This window comes from Arvicola amphibius, chromosome 7 (genome assembly GCF_903992535.2).
Source record: "Arvicola amphibius chromosome 7, mArvAmp1.2, whole genome shotgun sequence".
NCBI lineage: Eukaryota > Metazoa > Chordata > Mammalia > Rodentia > Cricetidae > Arvicola > Arvicola amphibius.
Genome location: NC_052053.1, coordinates 11,326,981 through 11,347,268, shown reverse-complemented (window position 1 = coordinate 11,347,268; position 20,288 = coordinate 11,326,981). Strand labels below are relative to the sequence as shown.

The 20,288-nt window shown below is 41.7% G+C and overlaps 1 protein-coding gene across 1 annotated transcript in view; it reads right to left on the bottom strand.

The window, feature by feature from the left end:
* Gpr155 (G protein-coupled receptor 155) overlaps window positions 1-17,381 on the bottom strand; it is a 39,402-nt gene extending 22,021 nt beyond the window's left edge. The window contains 9 exon segments of the mRNA XM_038336694.1: window positions 260-415; window positions 1,386-1,545; window positions 4,045-4,283; window positions 4,285-4,445; window positions 12,494-12,635; window positions 12,637-12,695; window positions 12,698-12,978; window positions 13,474-13,623; window positions 17,188-17,381. Coding sequence (XP_038192622.1) covers window positions 260-415; window positions 1,386-1,545; window positions 4,045-4,283; window positions 4,285-4,445; window positions 12,494-12,635; window positions 12,637-12,695; window positions 12,698-12,947 — 1,167 coding nt within the window. The 5' untranslated portion in view covers window positions 12,948-12,978; window positions 13,474-13,623; window positions 17,188-17,381.
* Between the last annotated feature and the right edge of the window lie 2,907 nt (window positions 17,382-20,288).

Sequence of the window (20,288 nt, the reverse complement as noted above, 5' to 3'; positions counted from 1 at the left end):
ACACATAGGTAACTTGCAATAGACAAGGAATCAAACCCAAGTTTGGCTAAGTCACACACCTTCCCACTGTACACCTCAAAACTCTCCACTGGAAAGACAAATTAGTTAATTAGGAAAACTAATATTGCATTCTTTTCAGATAGGCTTTAGTTTTCTATTTTATCTTTTAAAAAAGTTTAAAAAATAATTTTCCCATTTAGTAGTTATCGTCAAACTTATTTTGTGGTTTCTATTCAATTTGACACTGAAACATACTTACCAAGGAGACCAGGCTGATAATACTTATATCAAAACTAACGTTCTGAATGGCATATGCCAGCGGCTTAGCATCCATGGTGGGAAAGGTCAATAGCCAGGCAGAAACATACATGATTGGAGCAGACACAAATGTACTTATTACCATTCCTGAGGTTATCTGCAAACATGAGATCAAATTGAGGAGTCATAATCTTACCTTAAAAAAATTGCTTCAAGGAGGCAGAGGCAGGCGGATCTCTGTGAGTTCGAGACCAGCCTGGTCTACAAGAGCTAGTTTCCAGGACAGGACTCCAAAGCCACAGAGAAACCCTGTCGTCGAAAGAAACCAAAAAAAAAAAAAAAAAAAAAAAAAAAAAAAAAAAAAAAAAAAAAAAATTGCTTCAAAATTTAAATGCCCATAACACTAACTCATCCTAATGGAAAATGACAACCAGGAAGGGACATTACAGAATCCAGAATACGATCTGATGCCATCTTCTCTCCTTTCTAAGAGCATGCCCTATTGGCCTCTTTTCTAATCTAGGTTCAAATTCTACACCTTATGCTGTTGATTATATTCTAGGCTCTGGGAAGGGCACCCTTCCAATGGTCTAAATCTATGAGCAGCTCTCTTCCGTGCTACTTCACAGACTAGGGGGAAAAGTCAACAGAAAATAATTACCAAACGTGATATAGCTTAGTTAATGGGACTGTCCCTCATATTACATTCCAGAACCCCTAAATACAATATACAAAGACACCATTAATTTACCAACTTTCTCTAGTGTATTGTGGGATATTTTCTTGCGGTGACTGGATTACAATGAATGAATGTTTCCCCTCAAAAATCCCCAAAGTTACTACCCTATAAATAACTTTGAAGCTTAAGTATAAGCGTAGATGCAAAGTACTTGAAACAAAACAAAGACTAACAAAAAAGAAGAACAGCATAGGCGAATAAGGTTCCCGTATTAAATGACTATGGTTATATAATGTTACGGAATAGGCTTTATTTACGGGGCTAAACTTTCTAAAGCTCCAGTTCTCATTAGAAGAATGTTGCCTTCTGCATGTTACAGCTTTCCCTTCGCTCTTCACCACAGAAAACCGCCCGCTTAGAAGAAAAACAGTGCATACGTACAATCTTACTCTTCCATGTTGAACTGGGTTGCAAAGATAGCCACGCCCGGGGCTACGGGGAAGACGCCATAGAGAAAGGCGTAATTCGACAAACTCGTGTGGTTCACTACACTGTCTCCCTTGTCCAGGAGTTCCACCATCTCTCTGCACAGAAGGGGCAGCACCAGGCTGGAGAAAGAAGGGATACACAACGTACTACACATCAGCGCCTGTCTGGCCCTACTAGTAACTGTGCTGCTGAATTTGCAAATTTTGTCATTATCTTCCTCCTGCCCAAAAAAAGGCATTTATTTTTTTCATGCATACATCCTATTGCTGCTGGACATTTTGTTGAAAGTCAGGAGCTCAGCTAGGAGCCATTCCAAATATTCCTGGAATATTTCAAACGTTAGGAACTATCAAGGGGAAAACAGATTCTTACAAATATTTTTTTTGCAAATAAAAAACTAAGCATTTTAATTAGAGCCACTTTCTTGCTTCTTCTATTGGTTAATTGAAACGTGAAATGAAAAAGAGGTTGAAAATCTTCGGAACTCCCCTCAAGAAAATTTCTAAACTTTTTGGGGAAAAAAAAAAAGCTGAATTTTGTGATTAAGTGTTTGAATGGTTCAATTAACGATAACAGTAACAATGTAGCCCAATAACATTCTAAAAAACAGTAGAAAGGTATCTTAATAATTAGTTCTTGAGATTGTAAACAAAAAGAAAGACTCAGCGGAGGGGGAACTGAAACAACTCAGTGGAGCAGAACACAAAGGAAAGCCGGGTGGGGGGGGACACTATTATTAGTGTCCTCACAGTTCTGTGGCAAATCATAGCACAGTCACCAAGGCACTAGGCTTGCCTTCAGAAATAACAAGCTGATACATACCAGAGCCTAGAGAGGGCCGCTGGGATTATGCATGCGTGTACGTGCACAGGCGTGCCTGTGGAGGCCGAAGGTTGACACTGGCTGTCGTCCTCAGTTGCTCACTACTTACCTTACGTTTGAGAAAAGATCACTCGCTGACCCTGCAGTGCACCACTTTGGCTAGGCTGGCCGGCCAGAAAACCCAGGAAATCTTCCTGTTCCCACCATCCCAGGGCTGGAGTTACAGGCATGAGCCGCTGTGTCTGGTTTTTACATGCCTGCTACGGACCAAACTCATGTTCTCGTGCATGCTTGTATAACAAACACTTTACAAACTGAACCACCTCCCCACTCATGAATCAGCCCTAGCTGTTTGTTCTCATGCAGCTAAGGCACTGTAAATTCCTTTTTTATAAAACTGATGTGTGTATGTATTTATTTATGTGTTGGGTTGTATTGCCTGCTTGTATTTGTGTTTCATACGCATGCAGTGCCCAGAGAGGCCAGAAGAGGGAGTTAGATCTCCCTGGAATTGGAGTTACAGATGGTTGTCAGCTACTATGTGGGTCCTGGGAATCAAACCCTGGTTGTCTGAAAGAAGAGTATGAGACATCTCTCCAGTTCCTATTTTTTTTAATTTTCAAAAAGAATCAAATATCTAATAAGAGTAAGAGATCTTGGGGCTGGAGAGATGGCTCAGAGGTTAAGAGCATTGCCTGCTCTTCCAAAGGTCCTGAGTTCAATTCCCAGCAACCACATGGTGGCTCACAACCATCTGTAATGGGGTCTGGTGCCTTCTTCTGGTCTGCAGGCATGCACACAGACGGAATATTGTATACATAATAAATAATAAGTATTAAAAAAAATAAAAAAAAGAGTAAGAGATCTTAAAAATTTTTAATTAACAATGAAATTACAATATTATTATTGAAACAATACTACAGTGGAAATACTAACTCATATACTCTGAAGAATATATTACCACCAAAAGTATTTTTCAGAAATACTTATTTTTATTTATTTTGGAAATATAAATGTATTAAATCATCCTAGTCCTAGTCCCATGAATTCAACTCTTATAAGTTTTTTACATAAAATTTTTAAGCATGCGCTAAGCATTTTGGGTAATATTGCAGTAAAATTATGTCAGCTCCGTGGCTGACAAGCCAATAACTAAAGAAACTATTAACTGAAAAGTATTTCTACCATAATGTTGTTCCAATGATAATATGTCTAAAAATGTTTATATTGGCTTACCTATATTAGAACATTCAATCAAAGTCACTATTACTGAACAGTGTTCAAAATTCTTAAAAATGTATGTTAAAAATATTCTTAAACAATAAGATGCTTTTACTTTATGATTTTTAATGGACTTAGAAATTTTGCAAAATTTATTTTGAAAACGTAACCTAGGAAGGTGGTACAGCTCAGTGGTAGAGCAGTTACCTAGCATGTACAAGGCCCCGGGTTTGATGTCCTTAACTGTAAAATTTGATTAAGTATGCTTTACTGAGATATTGAAATTATTAAGTAAACCTTACCCAAAAGTCAAATGGAAAAAAAAAAGCTCAAAGTAAAAACCAATAATCCTTAATTCTGACAGCAAATTAGAAAAAAATAACCTGCATGCCTTAGGAAGGAAATATGTTTTTACAATACCCAAATAGCCCATTTCCCTTTAAATCACAATAACCATATAAGTAAGAAATCAATGTTTTAAAGGGAAAAATAGGTGCAAACACAACCCAATGAATTGGTTAAAGAGTTTGGTTTGTTCCAAACTAGAATTCCCAGAGTCATTAAGCGAAACTTACAGTTTGGCTGTGATGAGAACGGTTAGCACCACAAACGCCGACTTCTTCAGCCGCTTTATCTTCCCCACCATTGTCAGACCAAGGTAAAACAGGGCCGATCCAGAGAAGGAATTGGCAAGTCCATCGAGAAAGTTCTCCATATATACAGGGATCTTTTTATCAAGAATAAAATTGAAGGCAATGCCGACAAAGACCATAAATACGATCGGGTTCTGTAACACGCGTAGAAATCCAAGTCCCCACAATTTTTTACTTTATTTGAGATGCATTTTGAGTGTCTTTTGACTTCTGGATTTCACAGAAGATAAACCCTATAGGGTTTAACATCATAAGAGATATTGGTGCCACCAAATAAATGTACTGGAGATATTCTGGGTATGTAGTCTGATACAGAGCTTCAACTGTAAAAAAGAATACTGGTTTTAAAATATTACTACAGAATTGTATAAATATGCATATAACATTTCTGTGCTTGTTTATTTCATTGAAAATCAGTTTAAATAGTAATGAACAACCCCATTCACTTATTTTTAGAAAGGCAAACTTAGTAATAAAACTGACAAGGAAGAAAAACTTGCTATATTAAGTACTATCCAGTTTATAAAATAACAACTTTAAATTACGTTTTATAAAAACTTAACTATTTCCCAATATAGGGACTTAAAATGAATCTCTAAGAAAAGGGAAGAGCTGTAAAAGTTTTAAAAGAGCAATGCAAAGATAAATCTGAATAAGTAATGATAACAACAAGATATTTGCTTGAACTCAATGGAACAAGCATCTTCACTGGTGTGCTATGGCAGGAGTCGGATGGCAGTAGGTGGGGGGAGAGCATGCTCAGAAACCCCCCAGCACTGGGGTTCACACTCCATGGGGAAAGAGACAGAGAGACGTGAGGCAGCTGACAGAGTAGGGCAGGGGCCCGAGGCACCTCTGAATTAAGTACAGTTGGAAGTTCAGAGTTTCTAGTCAGATGTCAGCGATCAAGTTTATATTTTCCAGATGTGGTCTAGGATACGGCCATGTGAGCTGGCAGCTGACAGGGAGGAAAGGCTTCCCTGGAGAAGAGGAGGCTACAGAACCAAGTGGGCAGAGAATTTAATGGGTAGCTGAGGAGGACGCTAACGTTACGTGAAAGGGGCAAACTTCGTAACAGAGATGAGAGTCAGACATGAAAGTCTGCAGGGATGGAGAGCAGTGATTCAGTCGTCAGCAAGAAAGCAGCCAGCGATGCCCTTGCCTTAAGGGGCAGGTAGGCTGTGAGGAAATGAAAGCAACGGATGCTTCCAGAAAGACCAGAGAAGCCGCTAAAGGCAGGACAGAAGGCTGGACCTGGAAAGCTTTTGGAGGGAAACAGCATGGAGTAACACAATGTGTAACTACACGTTTTTGTTTGCTTGGTTTTGCTTTTCAAGACAGGGTTTCTCAGTAGTCGGAGCAGTCTTGGAACTCACTCTGTAGACCAGGCTGGCTTTGAACTCACAGAGATCCACCTGCCTCTGCCTCCTGAGTGCTGGGATTAAAGGCCTGTACCACCGCCACCTGGCCAGTAACTACACATGCTTTTCTTTTCTTTTTTTTTTTAAAGATTTATTTATTAAGCATACAATGTACTGCTGGCAAGGAAGGCACCAGGTCTCATTACATTACAGATGGTTGTGAGCCACCATGTGGTTGCTGGGAATCGAACTCGGGACCTCTGGAAGAGCAGCCAGTGCTCTTACCCTCTGAGCCATCTCTCCAGCCCTGTAACTACACATTCTTAAGAAAACAAAACATCACTTTTTCTCAGCATGTCCCCAAAGAGCCTGCTACTCACTGAAGAACGAGGCCGGATAAAACAAAAACAAAACAAAACCAGCTGTGAGATTAACAAGAGATGGCACACGTGCTATATTTTGTGGGTGACATAAGGGGCTTTTAGAGAGTTTGAGAAGGCATGATGACTTGGTAACTTAGCTGCCACAGAAGATGCTTTCTTGGTGGGGAAAGTTGGTGGGGGGGTCACGCTTCTAGCAGCTCCAGAAGGCGAAGACTGAGGAAACTGGCCTGGGGTGGAACAGGCAACTTAAAGCCACCAAATACACAACTTGGTCTTCACGCTTGTTTCAGACATAGAACTTGGACCTATCCAGCTGGAAGTATATAAAAGCTCATTCATAATGGATGTGAAGTTGAGAAATAAAATAAACAGCCACAATCATTCCAAGGAGAGAGGCAATCATGTGAAAATAACGTTAGATCGAGTTTCTTCATTTACACTAAGATAAAGTAACGCAAGTAGGAAAACATATTTGTTTACCTCCTCAGGATTCCTAAGTTCAGTTAATGTCAGACACATGCCCCGTTGAAGTTATGTAATAGATTATATAACCACGAACCTCACCTTGATCTCATTAGCTACACTTACTTTTTATAAGACTCAAATCATTTTTCTCCCAGTGAAGCACACACATAGGTCTGAACATCTCCAAAATAGAGCAGAGGTTTAAACCGCGTTTGATTGCATAAAACCCCAATCAGTTCTCTTCACGGATTTCTAAATGAGATGCGCGGGTGGCGTTACAAACTCTGAGGCTGCCTCGCCATGTTTCCTGGGACTTGTGTAAGTGAAAAGCCCCATCTTGATAATTACTCTTGGGTAGCTACGCTTCTTAGGTAATCCCATCTCTAGGAAAAAAGTGTCCGTACCTCTCCTGCCACCACTATTCCTGGGCACATCACTGATGGCTACCATATAATGAACTCTCTCTCTCTCTCATCTCTCCTCTCTCTCTCTCTCTCTCCTTCCTCCCTCCCTCCTCCCTCCCTCCCTCCCTCCCTCCCTCCCTCCATCCCTTCCCTCTCTCTCAAGAATGCAATGCAAGTCCTGAGCAGCAATCTTCCTGCTATTGCTAGGCCCATCAACACAGCAACACCCCCATCCTTCCTTGTTCCTCTGGCTCCCTACAGGTCTATCCAGTTATCCACGGGTAACAAGACAGTAAGCAACTTATCGATTTTTACAGGGGCAGTAAAGTCTGTCTTACTTCCTGCTGTCAAGCTCTCGGTGTGCCGAATTTATACATTAAACCCTATCATAGGGTAGATATGGATAAGACAACATTATATATATATATATAATATGTAAATAGTAGTCCAACATTATATATATTATATGTACATAGTGAGAATCTTATTACTCAGGATTTGAGGCAAGAGCTGCTGCTGGGAGTTTATGGCTACTATATAGAGAAGTCGGAACGGGGATCTTGACACATGCTCTGTCAGATACAGGAACTACTGCCCTTCCTTCCTACAGGTCTTTTGTATTCTCATCCTCTTGATTCTTACCACTATTAGTTAAAAGTCTGAAATTCAGGTTAATTTGGTATATCCACTAACCAGTGTTCTTTTGTCTTTTCTCAGCCACTCCTTTCATCTATATTATTAACTCCAGAAAGTACCATCTAAATCTCAACTATGCAAAGTCGGAGCTTTCAAAAATTAATATTTTTCTGTTGTTTCTGTCACTCATCAATGGCTTTTATTTAATGAGCACAACCAGTCCCCATAATGGTCTTCCTATTTCTCAACACATCTTTTATTACTCCATAAAGCAAAGACTCCATCTACCAGAGCCACAGCACAGGTACAGTTGACAAACACTCCATCTATAAACACAAGCTCCACTTGTAGACCGTGCCTTCATTCTCTAACTTCTTGAACTGGTTCTTTCCCGAGACTTGCCTATATTTAAGGACAGTCTCTGGACTCATTCTGCCAAGTCTTCAACCTACATCATTAAATCTCACCCCTCCTGGAACACTCTGATACTCTGCTTTGTATCAACGACACCTCAAGAAACTCTAAGTGCCCCTGAAGGCATCATTCTATAACACACAGACCCCACCTAACATAGAGCTGAACAGATCCGATGAACAGAATTAGCTGATACATCAACGAATGCTAAGGGTTTCAGATACAGTAAAAATGTATTTGTATCATACAACATTTACGTCTGTTGTTGGTAATCTAGTTCTTTTCAGATCCATATTTTATTTTAAAAATTATCACCTTAATTAGCCTTTTTTGATGCGTGTGGTGTGTGTACATTTTCATGCTGGCTTTGAACTCCCAGCAGTCCCTCTTGCTTCAGCCTCCTGAATAACAGGATTATCAAATTATTTTTAAATTGGGGGGCCAATAGAAATCACATGTGTTACATACATGTTACTTTGAAATGTATATGTTCTGGAATGTGTTAAACGAAGCTCAACCAGCATACATATTTCTTACATAATTTTTTAAATGATGTGGAATTCTTATATTGTTGTTAACTGTATTCCACTAAGTTGTACAATGGTCTCTTGAAGTGTACTGCCTTCTATCTAACTGAAATTTCATGTTTTTTCCCCTTCTTACACATGGAGAATATTTCTAAAGCAGGTTACAACGAGAGTCTTCTAACTCGGCTGAACGAGCGCATAAGGACAAGAGAAGTAATGTCTAGCGAGAGCAAATAATCGCGATTGAATAAATACTTATTAATTACCAGGAGAAAGGGGTTTCAACATGGGAATTTTAGGTCTCTTTTTGCCACTCATTTCCATGATTACTTAACATTCCATCTTCACAAACTGTGCAGTGTAGCAACCTTTTGTTAGCAACCTGAAACAATCTTTCAAATCGGAAAGGAAAATACACTATGAATACAGTGACCTATAGCAGCTAAAATTAGATTTATAATCACTACATCAAACTATTAAGTCCTAATTAATTAATGATTATAAATAAGGCTCTTAGAGGGGAGGGGGGAATCCCATTAGGAGGCGTTATTATATAGCTTGGAAGAACTAAGATAAAATATGAGCCACCCACTGTGACTCCTATTTTGATTCCTGCAGGGTTTCAATCTCTAGCAAATAACACACAGACCCTGACAAGACCATTCCATTATTTAATGGCGGCAGAGTCAAATGGCTTCATCTCCATTGTGTTTACAGCTCAGGCACCAGGGCTTAATTATGATTAGTCAGGGTACTTATGCTATCAGCATTGTTTGAAGAATAAATTATAGGACTTAACTATGCCCTATTAGGATCTTTTAATGACAGAGGCAGGGAGTCATTCTGATCTGCCTGAAACCAGCCTTCCCTTGGTGGATTCCTGGGTTCTCCTCTCACACCTGGATTTTTAAGAGCACTTTTGGAAAGAACTGTCCTAAAAGACAGTAAGCTCTTTCTCGTCTCCTAATCCACTTGACTCTCGTTAAAAGACTACACAGCAATACATATTTATTTTCTAAACACCATGGTCATTGTGCAGAGAAGAGATACATAGCTATCTCCTCTTTATTCACTAGCTTATCTGTCTGCTCTCCACGCCAGCATCTCCCAAGTCCCCTGTAAACTGGGCACACGAGGAACAAATGCAGCCCTAAGAAGAGTGTTTCATCTAATTCATTAGCAACACGTCTCTTTGAACGCGACAGTGGGAAATTCCTAGGAGAAGAAGAAAGGTCTCCCTGGTGTCTGTTGTCTCTGCTCACCACTACAAGAGCGGAAGACAGATGGATAAAGACTGCACACACAAATCACCACTGGGGAGCAGACACATGTACGTAATGTTCTTTGTGTACAACATAGTCCATTTTACAAGTAGATGAGAAACTGTCTATATGACCGGTTTTTAATAAAGCCATAGTCCACAGCCCGGTGTTACAAGAGCTATTATCTGTGCAATAAAGGACACAACAGAGATTATAATCCCAAATTGCACAACACATACATCAAGGTAACTCAGGTGGCTATGCTTCGAGGAACTTCACATATAATGGCATTTACTATATATGTGGAAGGTAAGAAAAGCTGTGATAGCCGGGCGGTGGTGCGGCACGCCTTTAATCCCAGCACTCGGAGGCAGAGGCAGACGGATCTCTGTGAGGTATTGAGACCAGCCTGGTCTACAAGAGTGAGTTCTGAGGACAGGCTCCAAAGCCACAGAGAAACCTTGTCTCGAAAAACCAAAAAAAGAAAAAAAAAAAAGAAAAAAAAGAAAAGCCGTGATGAAATGGCTGGGTAAATATATTTTTAATTGGAAAGCGTCTTAGTAGGAAAGTAAGTCATCCAATAGCTTTTTTCCGTGTCTACTCTTTCTTTCCCCTTTGTGGGTTCATGTATCTGTGTGGGCATTCAGAGACCAGACAGAGGAAGTCTGGAGTCCTAGTCCATCTCTCTCCACCATATTTTAGAGACAGGTCTCTCACTAAACCTGAGGCTCATTCAGGTAGGCTGACTGGCCAGTGAGTTTCCAGGCCCACCTGATCCTGCCCTCCCAGCACTGGCTTCTAGGTAGGAAAGTCCTTTTTTAATTTAATTTCTGACTTTTTTTACTTCTTCAAGCTGGTAAAGATGGCATTTGTTAAGGGTGAGGGAACACACACATAAAGCAAGCACACAGAGTGGAAGACCTTTCAGAAAGAAGAGGGTATAGAAAGCTATATCCTCATACCTGGTCTTTAAGTGGATGCTCAGGGTTTGAACTCAGGTCCCCCTGCTTTTGCAGCACGCCCTCTTACTAAGCTACCTCTCTAGCCCTACCCTCCACCCCGAAAAGACTGTAAAGGCAAAAACATCTGATTCTGTTCTGAAACTACTAAATTACAAAGGTTGGTCAGGTCTTCAAAGATAGACTTAGCCTGTTATGTAACCGTGTGGCATGAGAGAGTGCCTGGGATTTAGAACCAGAAAGCCTAGAGCTGGGTCTCAGGCACGTGTTAGCTGTGTGACCCAGGTTAAAACAATCCTGTAACCCTGTCTCCTTAGTTGAAAGTGATAACATCCACCCTCTTCAAATAATAAAGTCCCCTGTAAAGTCTAAAATTACAAATGTTAGTTCTCTTTATAAACTCACTAGTCCATAAAAGCATGAACGTCTAGTTTATGTCTAAAATAAAAACAATATTTATCGAATTCTTAACACTATCACAACAAGCCCCTGGAGTCTTCATCCTACAAATCCTCGACCGGACGTCATTCTTTGTGCTCGGAAGGACAAGGACAAACATTAACTTCTGCTGTGTGATCTCAACTTAAAGTTTAGTGACTGTAAAGGGCCATCTACAGAGCTCCTACTTAAAGACGCGTTAGCGAAGAGTCGTTTTACCCCCTCTTCAGGCTCCTGGTTACTCTGTGCTGTTTGGCGGCTTTGGTATCTTCCCATGGCTAACGTGAGGAGAGGTGAATGGTATAGTTCTCTACAAACGTTCTGGAAATGGCTTTGGGCAGGAGGACGGGGTAAGATGACTGAGACCTGAGAGCTCACGGTAGGTTTCAACTGTACAATTTAATATTCCACTGGACCTCTGCTCTGAAGGTATATCGTCAGAGAAGCCTTAACCCATCACACTGCCACGGGACAATCTCCTCACACCTGGCCCTTATTTATTCTTCCGGTCCCTGCCAACATTTGGTATGATCTTAGTTTCAAACGATAAACTTTATTTCTCCATTAAAATATGACCTCATTATGTTTGAGAACTTTGCTCCCAGGCCACTTCCTAGCACTGGCGTGTAGCAACCCGTGCACAAGCAACCCACGCCGCGCTTGCGTGTCAAAAGCCACGCAACCTGCATTCTTAAATATTAACAACTAGTATATAGGAATGGTGGTATATCCTGGAAAAACAAAATATATTTCCTCTCAAGAAAAACCACAGCATCCCAAATTAGTGTGCTTACTGTTTTACCAGAAAATATAAAATTGGGGTTGTGTACAGATTCTGCAGACTCAATAGAGTTCTACTACTGCTTTGGTCCTTAAACAAGAATTTAACTTCACATATATATATACGTGGAAACTCAAATAACAAACTCAAAACAAATTTTACTGTAAAATAACCTATATATTCTAGAGCATAAGAACAAGAATGGTGTGGAGAAGCCCACTGACAGCATAAATTCCCACTGCTGGCATTGTCGTGATGAGTACTTTCAGGAAAATAAGAAGTTTTTTAAACATAATTTAAATCAGACTGTGCTTCCTTCTAGAAATTAGATTTCTTATATGAGGATAATTGAGAAGAAATTCTACTAGAAAGATTATTCCCCTAAGGTATTAGAATATAGCCATTTATTTTAGGTAGATAATTAAGTGATCCCCTAAAACTCTAAATTAAAGAAAATATATTCTAATTTCAGACAGCTTTAAGAAAAAAATGGTGGGTTGGTGGGAGGGTCTGTGAGGAATTGGGGCAAGGGAAAATTATAATCAGAATATATTGTGTGAAAAAAATTCAATTATAAGAAACAATAAAAGATTTCCTAGATGTAAGAATATGTTACTAACAATGCTTACATAAATCAAAAGCTTATGTTACCACATAAAATGCTTGAAGTTTTTTAAAATTTAAGAATAAAAATAATTCATTTCTGTAGCCATGGGGAAAAAAAGAATAAAAATAACTTACCTATAGGATATCCCAATGCAAAGTCATTACTTTGTGTAGCAAAAATAGGGAATAGTCCAGCTTTGCTAAATCGGCTCTCGGGACTGGCAACCAGTAAGGTCAATATGCATACAATGAAAAACACAGAGGCTTTGCCAATTAAAGATACTATATAGGAAAGCCCAATCCACATTGGAAAAATTAAGTACAACCATATTTTTGATAGTAAAGCTGGCAGGGCAAATCTGGAGACGAAATTTCCCAGGCCTTTGGCCTGTGTCGATGTGATGACATTGGCTCTCCCTGCTATGTAGCCACAAAGGACTATGCCAAAGCATTCCAGCAAGGCTGGGAAAAGCCTTGTGATTGACATTGAAGGTGGCTCATTGGTGGAATTGAATCCATGAGCTACTGTTGCAGACAGAGTCTCGTTAATGGCAAGGGTTGAGTTCGCTGCTGAAAAATGAGAATCCATTTTCTCTCTCCTTTCAACTCCAACTAAGTCTCTGGGGGAAAGAAAAGAAAATTCAGTGCTACAACTAACCAGAGTAGAGAATGAAATGGAACGCTGCAAACCTGAACTTATTTACATATAAGTGGCCAGATAAATGTCCACCACTCTCTTCAAAGGTCCAGCGGGGCGGGTAGGGGGGGCAGGGAAAGACAAAGAGAAAAGAGGTAGGAGAGGTACTTCACTCTTAAGGTAGGCCAGCTCAAATATTCATGTCACCATTCTGCTTTTCAGTGTCAGACATGAGTAAAACCCACAAATGTTTCAGCTGCAGTGATGCCCTGTGGTTCTCTCTGGGCATCCACAACCCACCTCCATCTAGTGGCCAAGAGGAGCAGGCTCAGTGTCTACAAAGGACCAACTTGCCACCCAGAGTCTTTAGAAACTTCGGAAGTTCTCCCGGGTAGATGAAAAAGTCACAACTGGAACCAGAAGTCCCTTCTAACCTATGTTGAGGCTAAGGAAGAATCATAGCAGGGCAGGCACTTACCAACTTGAACCCGAAACTTAACGTCTTATGCTTCACTTTAACATCTGTGAAGCAGCAATATCAGGAAAGTCCTTTGGCTCCAATCACATCCGGCACCAGGCAATCGCTTAACCAAAGCTGAATATCACTTTCGGTAGAGTACGAGGGAACCTTTGAGAGAGAAAGTGATTTTAAGACGTCAGTCCACCGGCCTCCCCTTAGTTCATTTTACGTAAGCACACACACTGACCAACAGTTCCTCAGGGCCACCGGGGGCTTTACACAGGTAGCGCACTCTAAAATGTGCTCTGCCATTTGCACTGCCCACATAATGAACACTTACCCACTCTCAAACTCAACCGTACGATTCAGGAATCATTTCGTCGGGTGAGGTGTCCTTAATAACATAGGCAGGCATAATTTTTTCTCAAATAAAATCATGGTCCTTCCCTTAGTCTGCTTTTCTCGGCTTGTTTATCCCAATGCCTTGCAATGACTGTCTCCTTTACCAAACTGGAAATGTCACAGAAGCGAAGACCACACATGTCCTCTCCACCACTCTCGTGTCCCTAATATCTGGCACGTAGGAAGCACTGGGGGGTGGGGCTAGATTCATTAAAAATCTCACTAAATTCATTAAACAACAACCTGTTCTTACATCACCTCTTCTCTCATTGCCAGTTCTCTCTTGGGGCTCCATCTAGTCCATGAGGTGAACAATCTCTTTCTACGTGACAAATGCTTTTCACAGCAGCAAACAGCCCCGAACACAGACTGTTTTCCTAAAACGTTACAAAGATGTTCATGAGGTTTTTAAGGACACCAACTTCTGTGGGCTAAGGTTGGCAGCTGACAGACTCCCCTCCTCTTGCTGCCAGAAGACACAATGAGCACAAACTTTAGATAATTCTCAGATGACTCAGTTTTTTTCATAGTAATTTGGAATTAATATGACGGGTAATTGCCAATTCTAAGTGATTATTCTAGGTTTACCATGTAAAGACAGGGGAAAAATCTGGTGGTCTCCTGCAACTTACAAAGCTTGGCTAAATTCTTGAACACCCACATCACATTCAAAAGACTGGGTGACAGATCAAAGATCATCAATTGATACCCAGGTTGTGTAAGAGAATATTTCCTGTGCTGCTCCCTGTAAGCCAAACCCTTGAAAAACCTTACATCTCATCGGGACTAAGACAACTATCTCTTTTTTTCTGCCAGGATTAAACAAGAATGATCAATAGAAACCAATTCTATAATGTTCACGAAATTTTGAGTTTTACCGAATTATACTGATTGGTACAGAGAGATTCTGGTTGGTACACATAGCCAGGTATTGGTTGGTACACAGAGAGAAGTTCTAGTTTGTACATATGCCAGCTTCTGGTTGGGACACATAGTCAGGTTCTGGCTGGGACACATAGCCAGGTTCTGGCTGGTACACATAGCCAGGTTCTGGCTGGTACACATAGCCAGGTTCTGGCTGGTACACATTGCCAGGCATTGGTTGGGGCACATAAACAGATTCTGGTTGTTACACATGGTGACCCTTGAAGGATTTTATCAGCAATCAGATTTGAGTAATAGGACATTGGAGGCCCGTACGAAATGTGTACTCTGCAAAGGTAGTGGGAAAGGCGGTGAGAATCTGGCACCTAGACTTCTGATGCTTTCCCCAAGTTTCCTATATTTCTTTACTTGGATAACCCATAATCCCTATTTGGACCACATAAGAACAACAGTGTTGTAGCTTGTATATTTTTTAAAACATCAATCTTAATTAGCAATAGTTAAGTGAAAAGACTAACAGACTTTGAGCCTTAACCTTTATCAACTCTGGATCAATACTGTGCCTCCCTCAGTTGGTTTCCTTAACTGCAAAATGCGCAGGGAAACATCCTGAGGTTTTTCTATACTGTATAGAAAGGATATTTACTTCACAGCTTACACAGAATAGGCCTTCAAGAAATGGCAGCAATAGTTCTAGTACCAAGTGTGGTGTCCCACGCCAGAACCCAGCACTGGAAGAAAGGCAGAAGGATCACAAGCTCAAAGCTAGCTGGGGCTGCACACTGAGAGCCTGTCTCAAAAATCAAAACACACACACACACACACACACACACACACACACACACACAAACCCTTACCATCAAAGAAAACCAAAAGAGGGTGAGAGAGAGGGCAGAGGGATTGTAGACCTCATGGAAAGGGTTAGAGCAGTAACGAAGTGAAGAGCATCCATTGTCCTAAGTAGCTCTACAGACACACCTGGCATTACAGATCACCAAAAACAGAAGTACTGGATAGTCCAAAAAGTTACCAGTTTGGAATGTGTCATAAAGTTACCAGTCTCTGATTTAGACCCACCCATTACGGAAGAGTTGAATTCAGTTTGACCTTAAGTGGCTGTTGAACAATGAACAAAGACCTCTTCATCGAGGTGATGGCCAATAGGTAAAGAAAGACCCAGGTTCAACTTTCAATTAATTGAAAAATTAAAAAAAAAACTTTAAAAAGTAATCTGACTTTTCCCCGCTTTTAATTTTTCCAGGGTTATAAAAGCAACAGTTCCCAAGGCAATTGAAAATTAAAACGACTCCTACCCTGGCATGATGTCACACACTTTAACCCCAGCATTAGGGAGGCAGAGGCAGGAAGAGGACAAGCTCAAGCCTCGCCTCAGTTACAAAATAAAGCCAGTCAGGACTTACAGTAGCACTTGTTCCAAAATAAGGAAGGGGAAATTAAAAATAAGTCTGAAGTTTTATCTCATACCACTTTAAACATGAAAAACAAAACAAAACCAAAAAAATGCTTCTAAGGCACATTTTAAGATGAACAAGAACCACAACAAAGGAAGTTTTAAAAAATGACAACCAGTCCTTTAGTCTACAAAAACAAGGCTTGTTACAGAACAAACAAGTTGAATTGCCGCTATGCAAGGCAGTTCACTGGGGCAGACACTAGAAAATGAAGTATACAAACGTCTAGTCACTTTATATTTGACTTAGATAGATAGCATCACCAAAGCACTGAAAATTGTAGATTAAACTGCTACTAAGTTTAAAATGTGGTGCATTGTTAACTTGAAAGAGAAAGCTTTAAACTCTTGGGCTGTTCTTAAACACCCAATATCCTTTCTTTTTGAGAAAAACCTAATGCCGTGTGGAGCTATAAAAGAACTCTTAAACATCAACAGGCACCCTATCCATAACCTGTTTCCCTGGTCTGTCTGCAAGGGACAGACTTTGGCCCGCCAAGATAAGGAGTGCAGAGTCCCTAAGCGAATAGATGGCCCCGAGGGCAGCTGGCATCCGTGAAAATGGAAAGCCAGGGCATAGGAGTCACGTCAGGTGCTCCGTAAAGAAGGAGAAAATTTGGCGCAAAGCACCAGGTACCTCGGCAGAGACGCTCAGGAGGGGCAGATACTGCCCCCCCCCCCTTGAGATAAAGTGAAAAGTCCGAGATGACAGGGTTGTCCCACGTGCAACGGGGCGCTCCGCACCCTGGGCACGCAGCTCTGGCAGCAAATGGGACAAGTCGCCCCTCTGCGCAGACCATCCCGAGTGTCCCCGCAGGTTTCAGACGTAGACGATGCGGGGCAGAGGGGGACAGGCGTTGCAACGGGCCGAGGCCGGGGACACCGGAGCCTGGCGCTGCCCACTGGTCCGGACCCCAGGGAAGGGGCAGGAGGAGTAAGACCCAGCAGGTCCATCCTACCGGCGCTCATCTCACCTGCTAGGTCTGCAGCCCGGGCTGCGAGGAGACGGCTGCCGGTGCTCGCTGAGGGCCGAGCAGCGAGCACAACGCCGGCATCTCCCGCCCCCAGCCCTCTTCTCACCCCGGCGTGGGCTAGCTAGCTGCAGCTGCCCAACCACGTTCCGAGAAAGGGAGGGGCGAGCCGCAGCGGCCCTGTCAGCTACCTTGGATGTCCGCGGCCCGGGGCCTCCGCCCCGCCTCCGCCCCGCCCTCAAGCCCCGCCCCCGGCCTGAAGGTCGGTGATGCGGGTCTCCACCCTGCCTAGGCCCCGCCCCCAAGATCGTGGCACGGCTCCGCCCCGCCCCCGGCCCCGCCCCGGCCTGGAGGTCGGAGAGGCAGAGACCCCGCCCCTGGCCTGGAGGTCGGAGAAGCAGGTCTCCACCCAGCAGAGACCCCGCCCCCAAGCTCGCGGCAGGCTCCACCCTATCGCCAGGCCCCGCCCCCAAGCCCAGGCGACACCGCTCCGCCCTCCTCCCTCCTCCCCCCCCCCCCCCCCCCCCCCCCCCCCCGGTTCCCGAGTCCCTCCCACACGGCCCCTTCCCCGCCCCTCAGGCCTCGTCCAGACTGGGTACTTCCGGCTTCCCTCCTCCCACAAGATGGCCGCCCGACTGGGGATTGCCAGTGTTGTTCTCCTCCGCCTCCGCTCGGCTTCAGGGAAGCCTATCATCCTCTTGGTTAACCTCAGCCTCCAATAATCCTGTCAATTCTCCTCTTGGTTAGCTTCGTCATTTCATAGAATAGAATATAAAAGCTAGGGCTTAAGTCTGTGAGTCCAACCCTGCCTTCTGCCTTTCCCGAAGTAGCATGACCTTGACCCTCCTAAATCAAGAGATTAAAATGTAAGCTTCAGAGTGTGTGGTGGATTTAGAATAGGTTGTCAGCGATGACTGCTTCTATTTCTACTGTGGAGGGAACTCTGGGCATATTCTCTTAGTTTACTGAGAGGCATCCACTAGAATTCGTGGAAATCTCCCGAAGCTTCTTGAAGCCAGTGTGAAACTGAAGAGGCTATACTGAATACACTTTCTGGAGCCCAAATTATTTCAAATTTAAAGCCTGATCTCATTGTCCTTATAAGCATCTCTTTTAAAAAAAGAATCTTGCTTTGCCAACTTAACGGTTTTGTCTGGCAACTACAGCGCCCTACCGTCTGTGCAATTTTAGTGCAAAAGTGCAATACTATACGGTTTACTAGGAAAAATCACAGCGAGCCAAGAGTGGGCTTAAGGATATGAAACTTAAAAGAAGGTGAACAGAATTGAAACTATTTTTTAATGCAGCTTACTCACCTCTTTTTGTTCATTTTTTGTCTTTTTCACTTTTAACCATGCATGAACCTAGCTACAAAAAAAAAACTTCAGTTATCTCAAGGCTAGATTTCTGCTTAGAAAATATGAACATTAGTTAAGTATTTAATGAACTTTGACTGTTAAGAGGACTACTAAAAGATAGGCTTAGAAAAGTAAGTTAGGGCCAACCTGTAGGAATTCCTCACCTTATCTGGGTTTTGAACCTTATCCTTTGACCACACAGTAAGATTGGTACATTTTCCCCACAAGGGAACATGTCAGTGTGTTTCATGCTATATGATCTGGATGCTTTCCCAGGATAAGTTAAAAGATGAAAGGCAGGAAAAGCAGTATTGTGACTTTGGGTCCCGTAAGGAATAACCTACTCTGGGCTGGTGGCAGTAAGGGTTTGGGAGGTGTTTTAAAAGAACTGTGGCACTTGATTGCTGGTAGTGGCAAAGAAGTAGGTCTGGTGAATATTAAGTCTTTCCTCATCCACTGAAATAAAGGGAAGGAATCAGAATAGAGCATTTCTAATATGTTTTTCAGCTCTAAAATTCTGCTATCTGGAGATGAAAGGAAGAACTATTTCAATGCATTTACAAAAGAAGAAGTTATAGAGCAAATTTAGTTCAAAACCTAAAATCTGAATCCTTGAGACATTCTCTGTAATACTCTCATTTCTTGAAGTTATCATTTTTTTTTCCCTCTGAGGCCCTGGGAGTTTAGATATTCGCTTTAAAGAACCCCAGGCTTCAGATGCCACCCCTGAGAGAAAGAATGAAAAACCCTTCACCGTCTTGTGAGCTGATAGTACTCAAGGCAGCATCAGCACACGTACCTATGAACGTGCAAGAGTATGTTCACAATCCATTATTTACATTTGATACAGCAGTGTCTTCTTATAGTTTTCTCTCACTTTTCTTCTTGTTCATTCAATTTGAATTAAAATTACACTTTGAAAATAAAACGTAAAAAAAGAAATCTACAATAAGTCGTAAGATACATATTTTGGTTACCAGGAAATAATGCGTAAGACTCAACAATAACTCTTTTATTCAACTACTATTTGCTAAAACAGGTAAGCATGAAAATCTACCATAAACTAGAACAATGTAAGAGCATTAACACAGTGCAGTATATAAACTTAGAGAAGGCAAAGGCCTGTGTTTGTTAACTTAGACCAGTGTTTTCTGTGACATATGACAGGCATTCTGCAAATGGGTTTTGAATGACTGAATAAATTACAATTGTCTACCTTGCCTACCAGCTAACCAGGAGGTTGAAATGTTCTATTCAATATGAGTTCTTTGCTATAAAGAACTTCCATGTAACTAAACAGTAACTGATTTCTTATTTCAGTAACTGATTTCTTATTTTTCCCTGCTTTTCATTGGCTTAGTTTTCTAGCCTAGTGCTAAGAGTTGTCTAAATGGTTTACTTCTTTGTTGTAATACTGTAACTTAATTTCAGCTCATTTTAAGGCCCTGAAAATTATCTTTGCCTATGCTTACAGGCGTGTGTGCTTTGACAAGCACCCAAGAGGTTATTTTTCCCCTCTCTCTTCCAAGCTGGTACTGAAACACTCACACAAAAGTAATGAGAGGAGATAGAGCCTGACCATCTCACCTGGCTATTGATCTTGTTATTGAGCACAGGTAAGGTTTGAATGTGGAAAAATAAGCAGGGGTCATTGTCTGGACCAGAATTTAAGAAGTCAAGCATGAAAACAGAGTTGGGTTGTGAAATTACAAGTAAAATCAGTGAATTAGATAAGACAGGATGTAG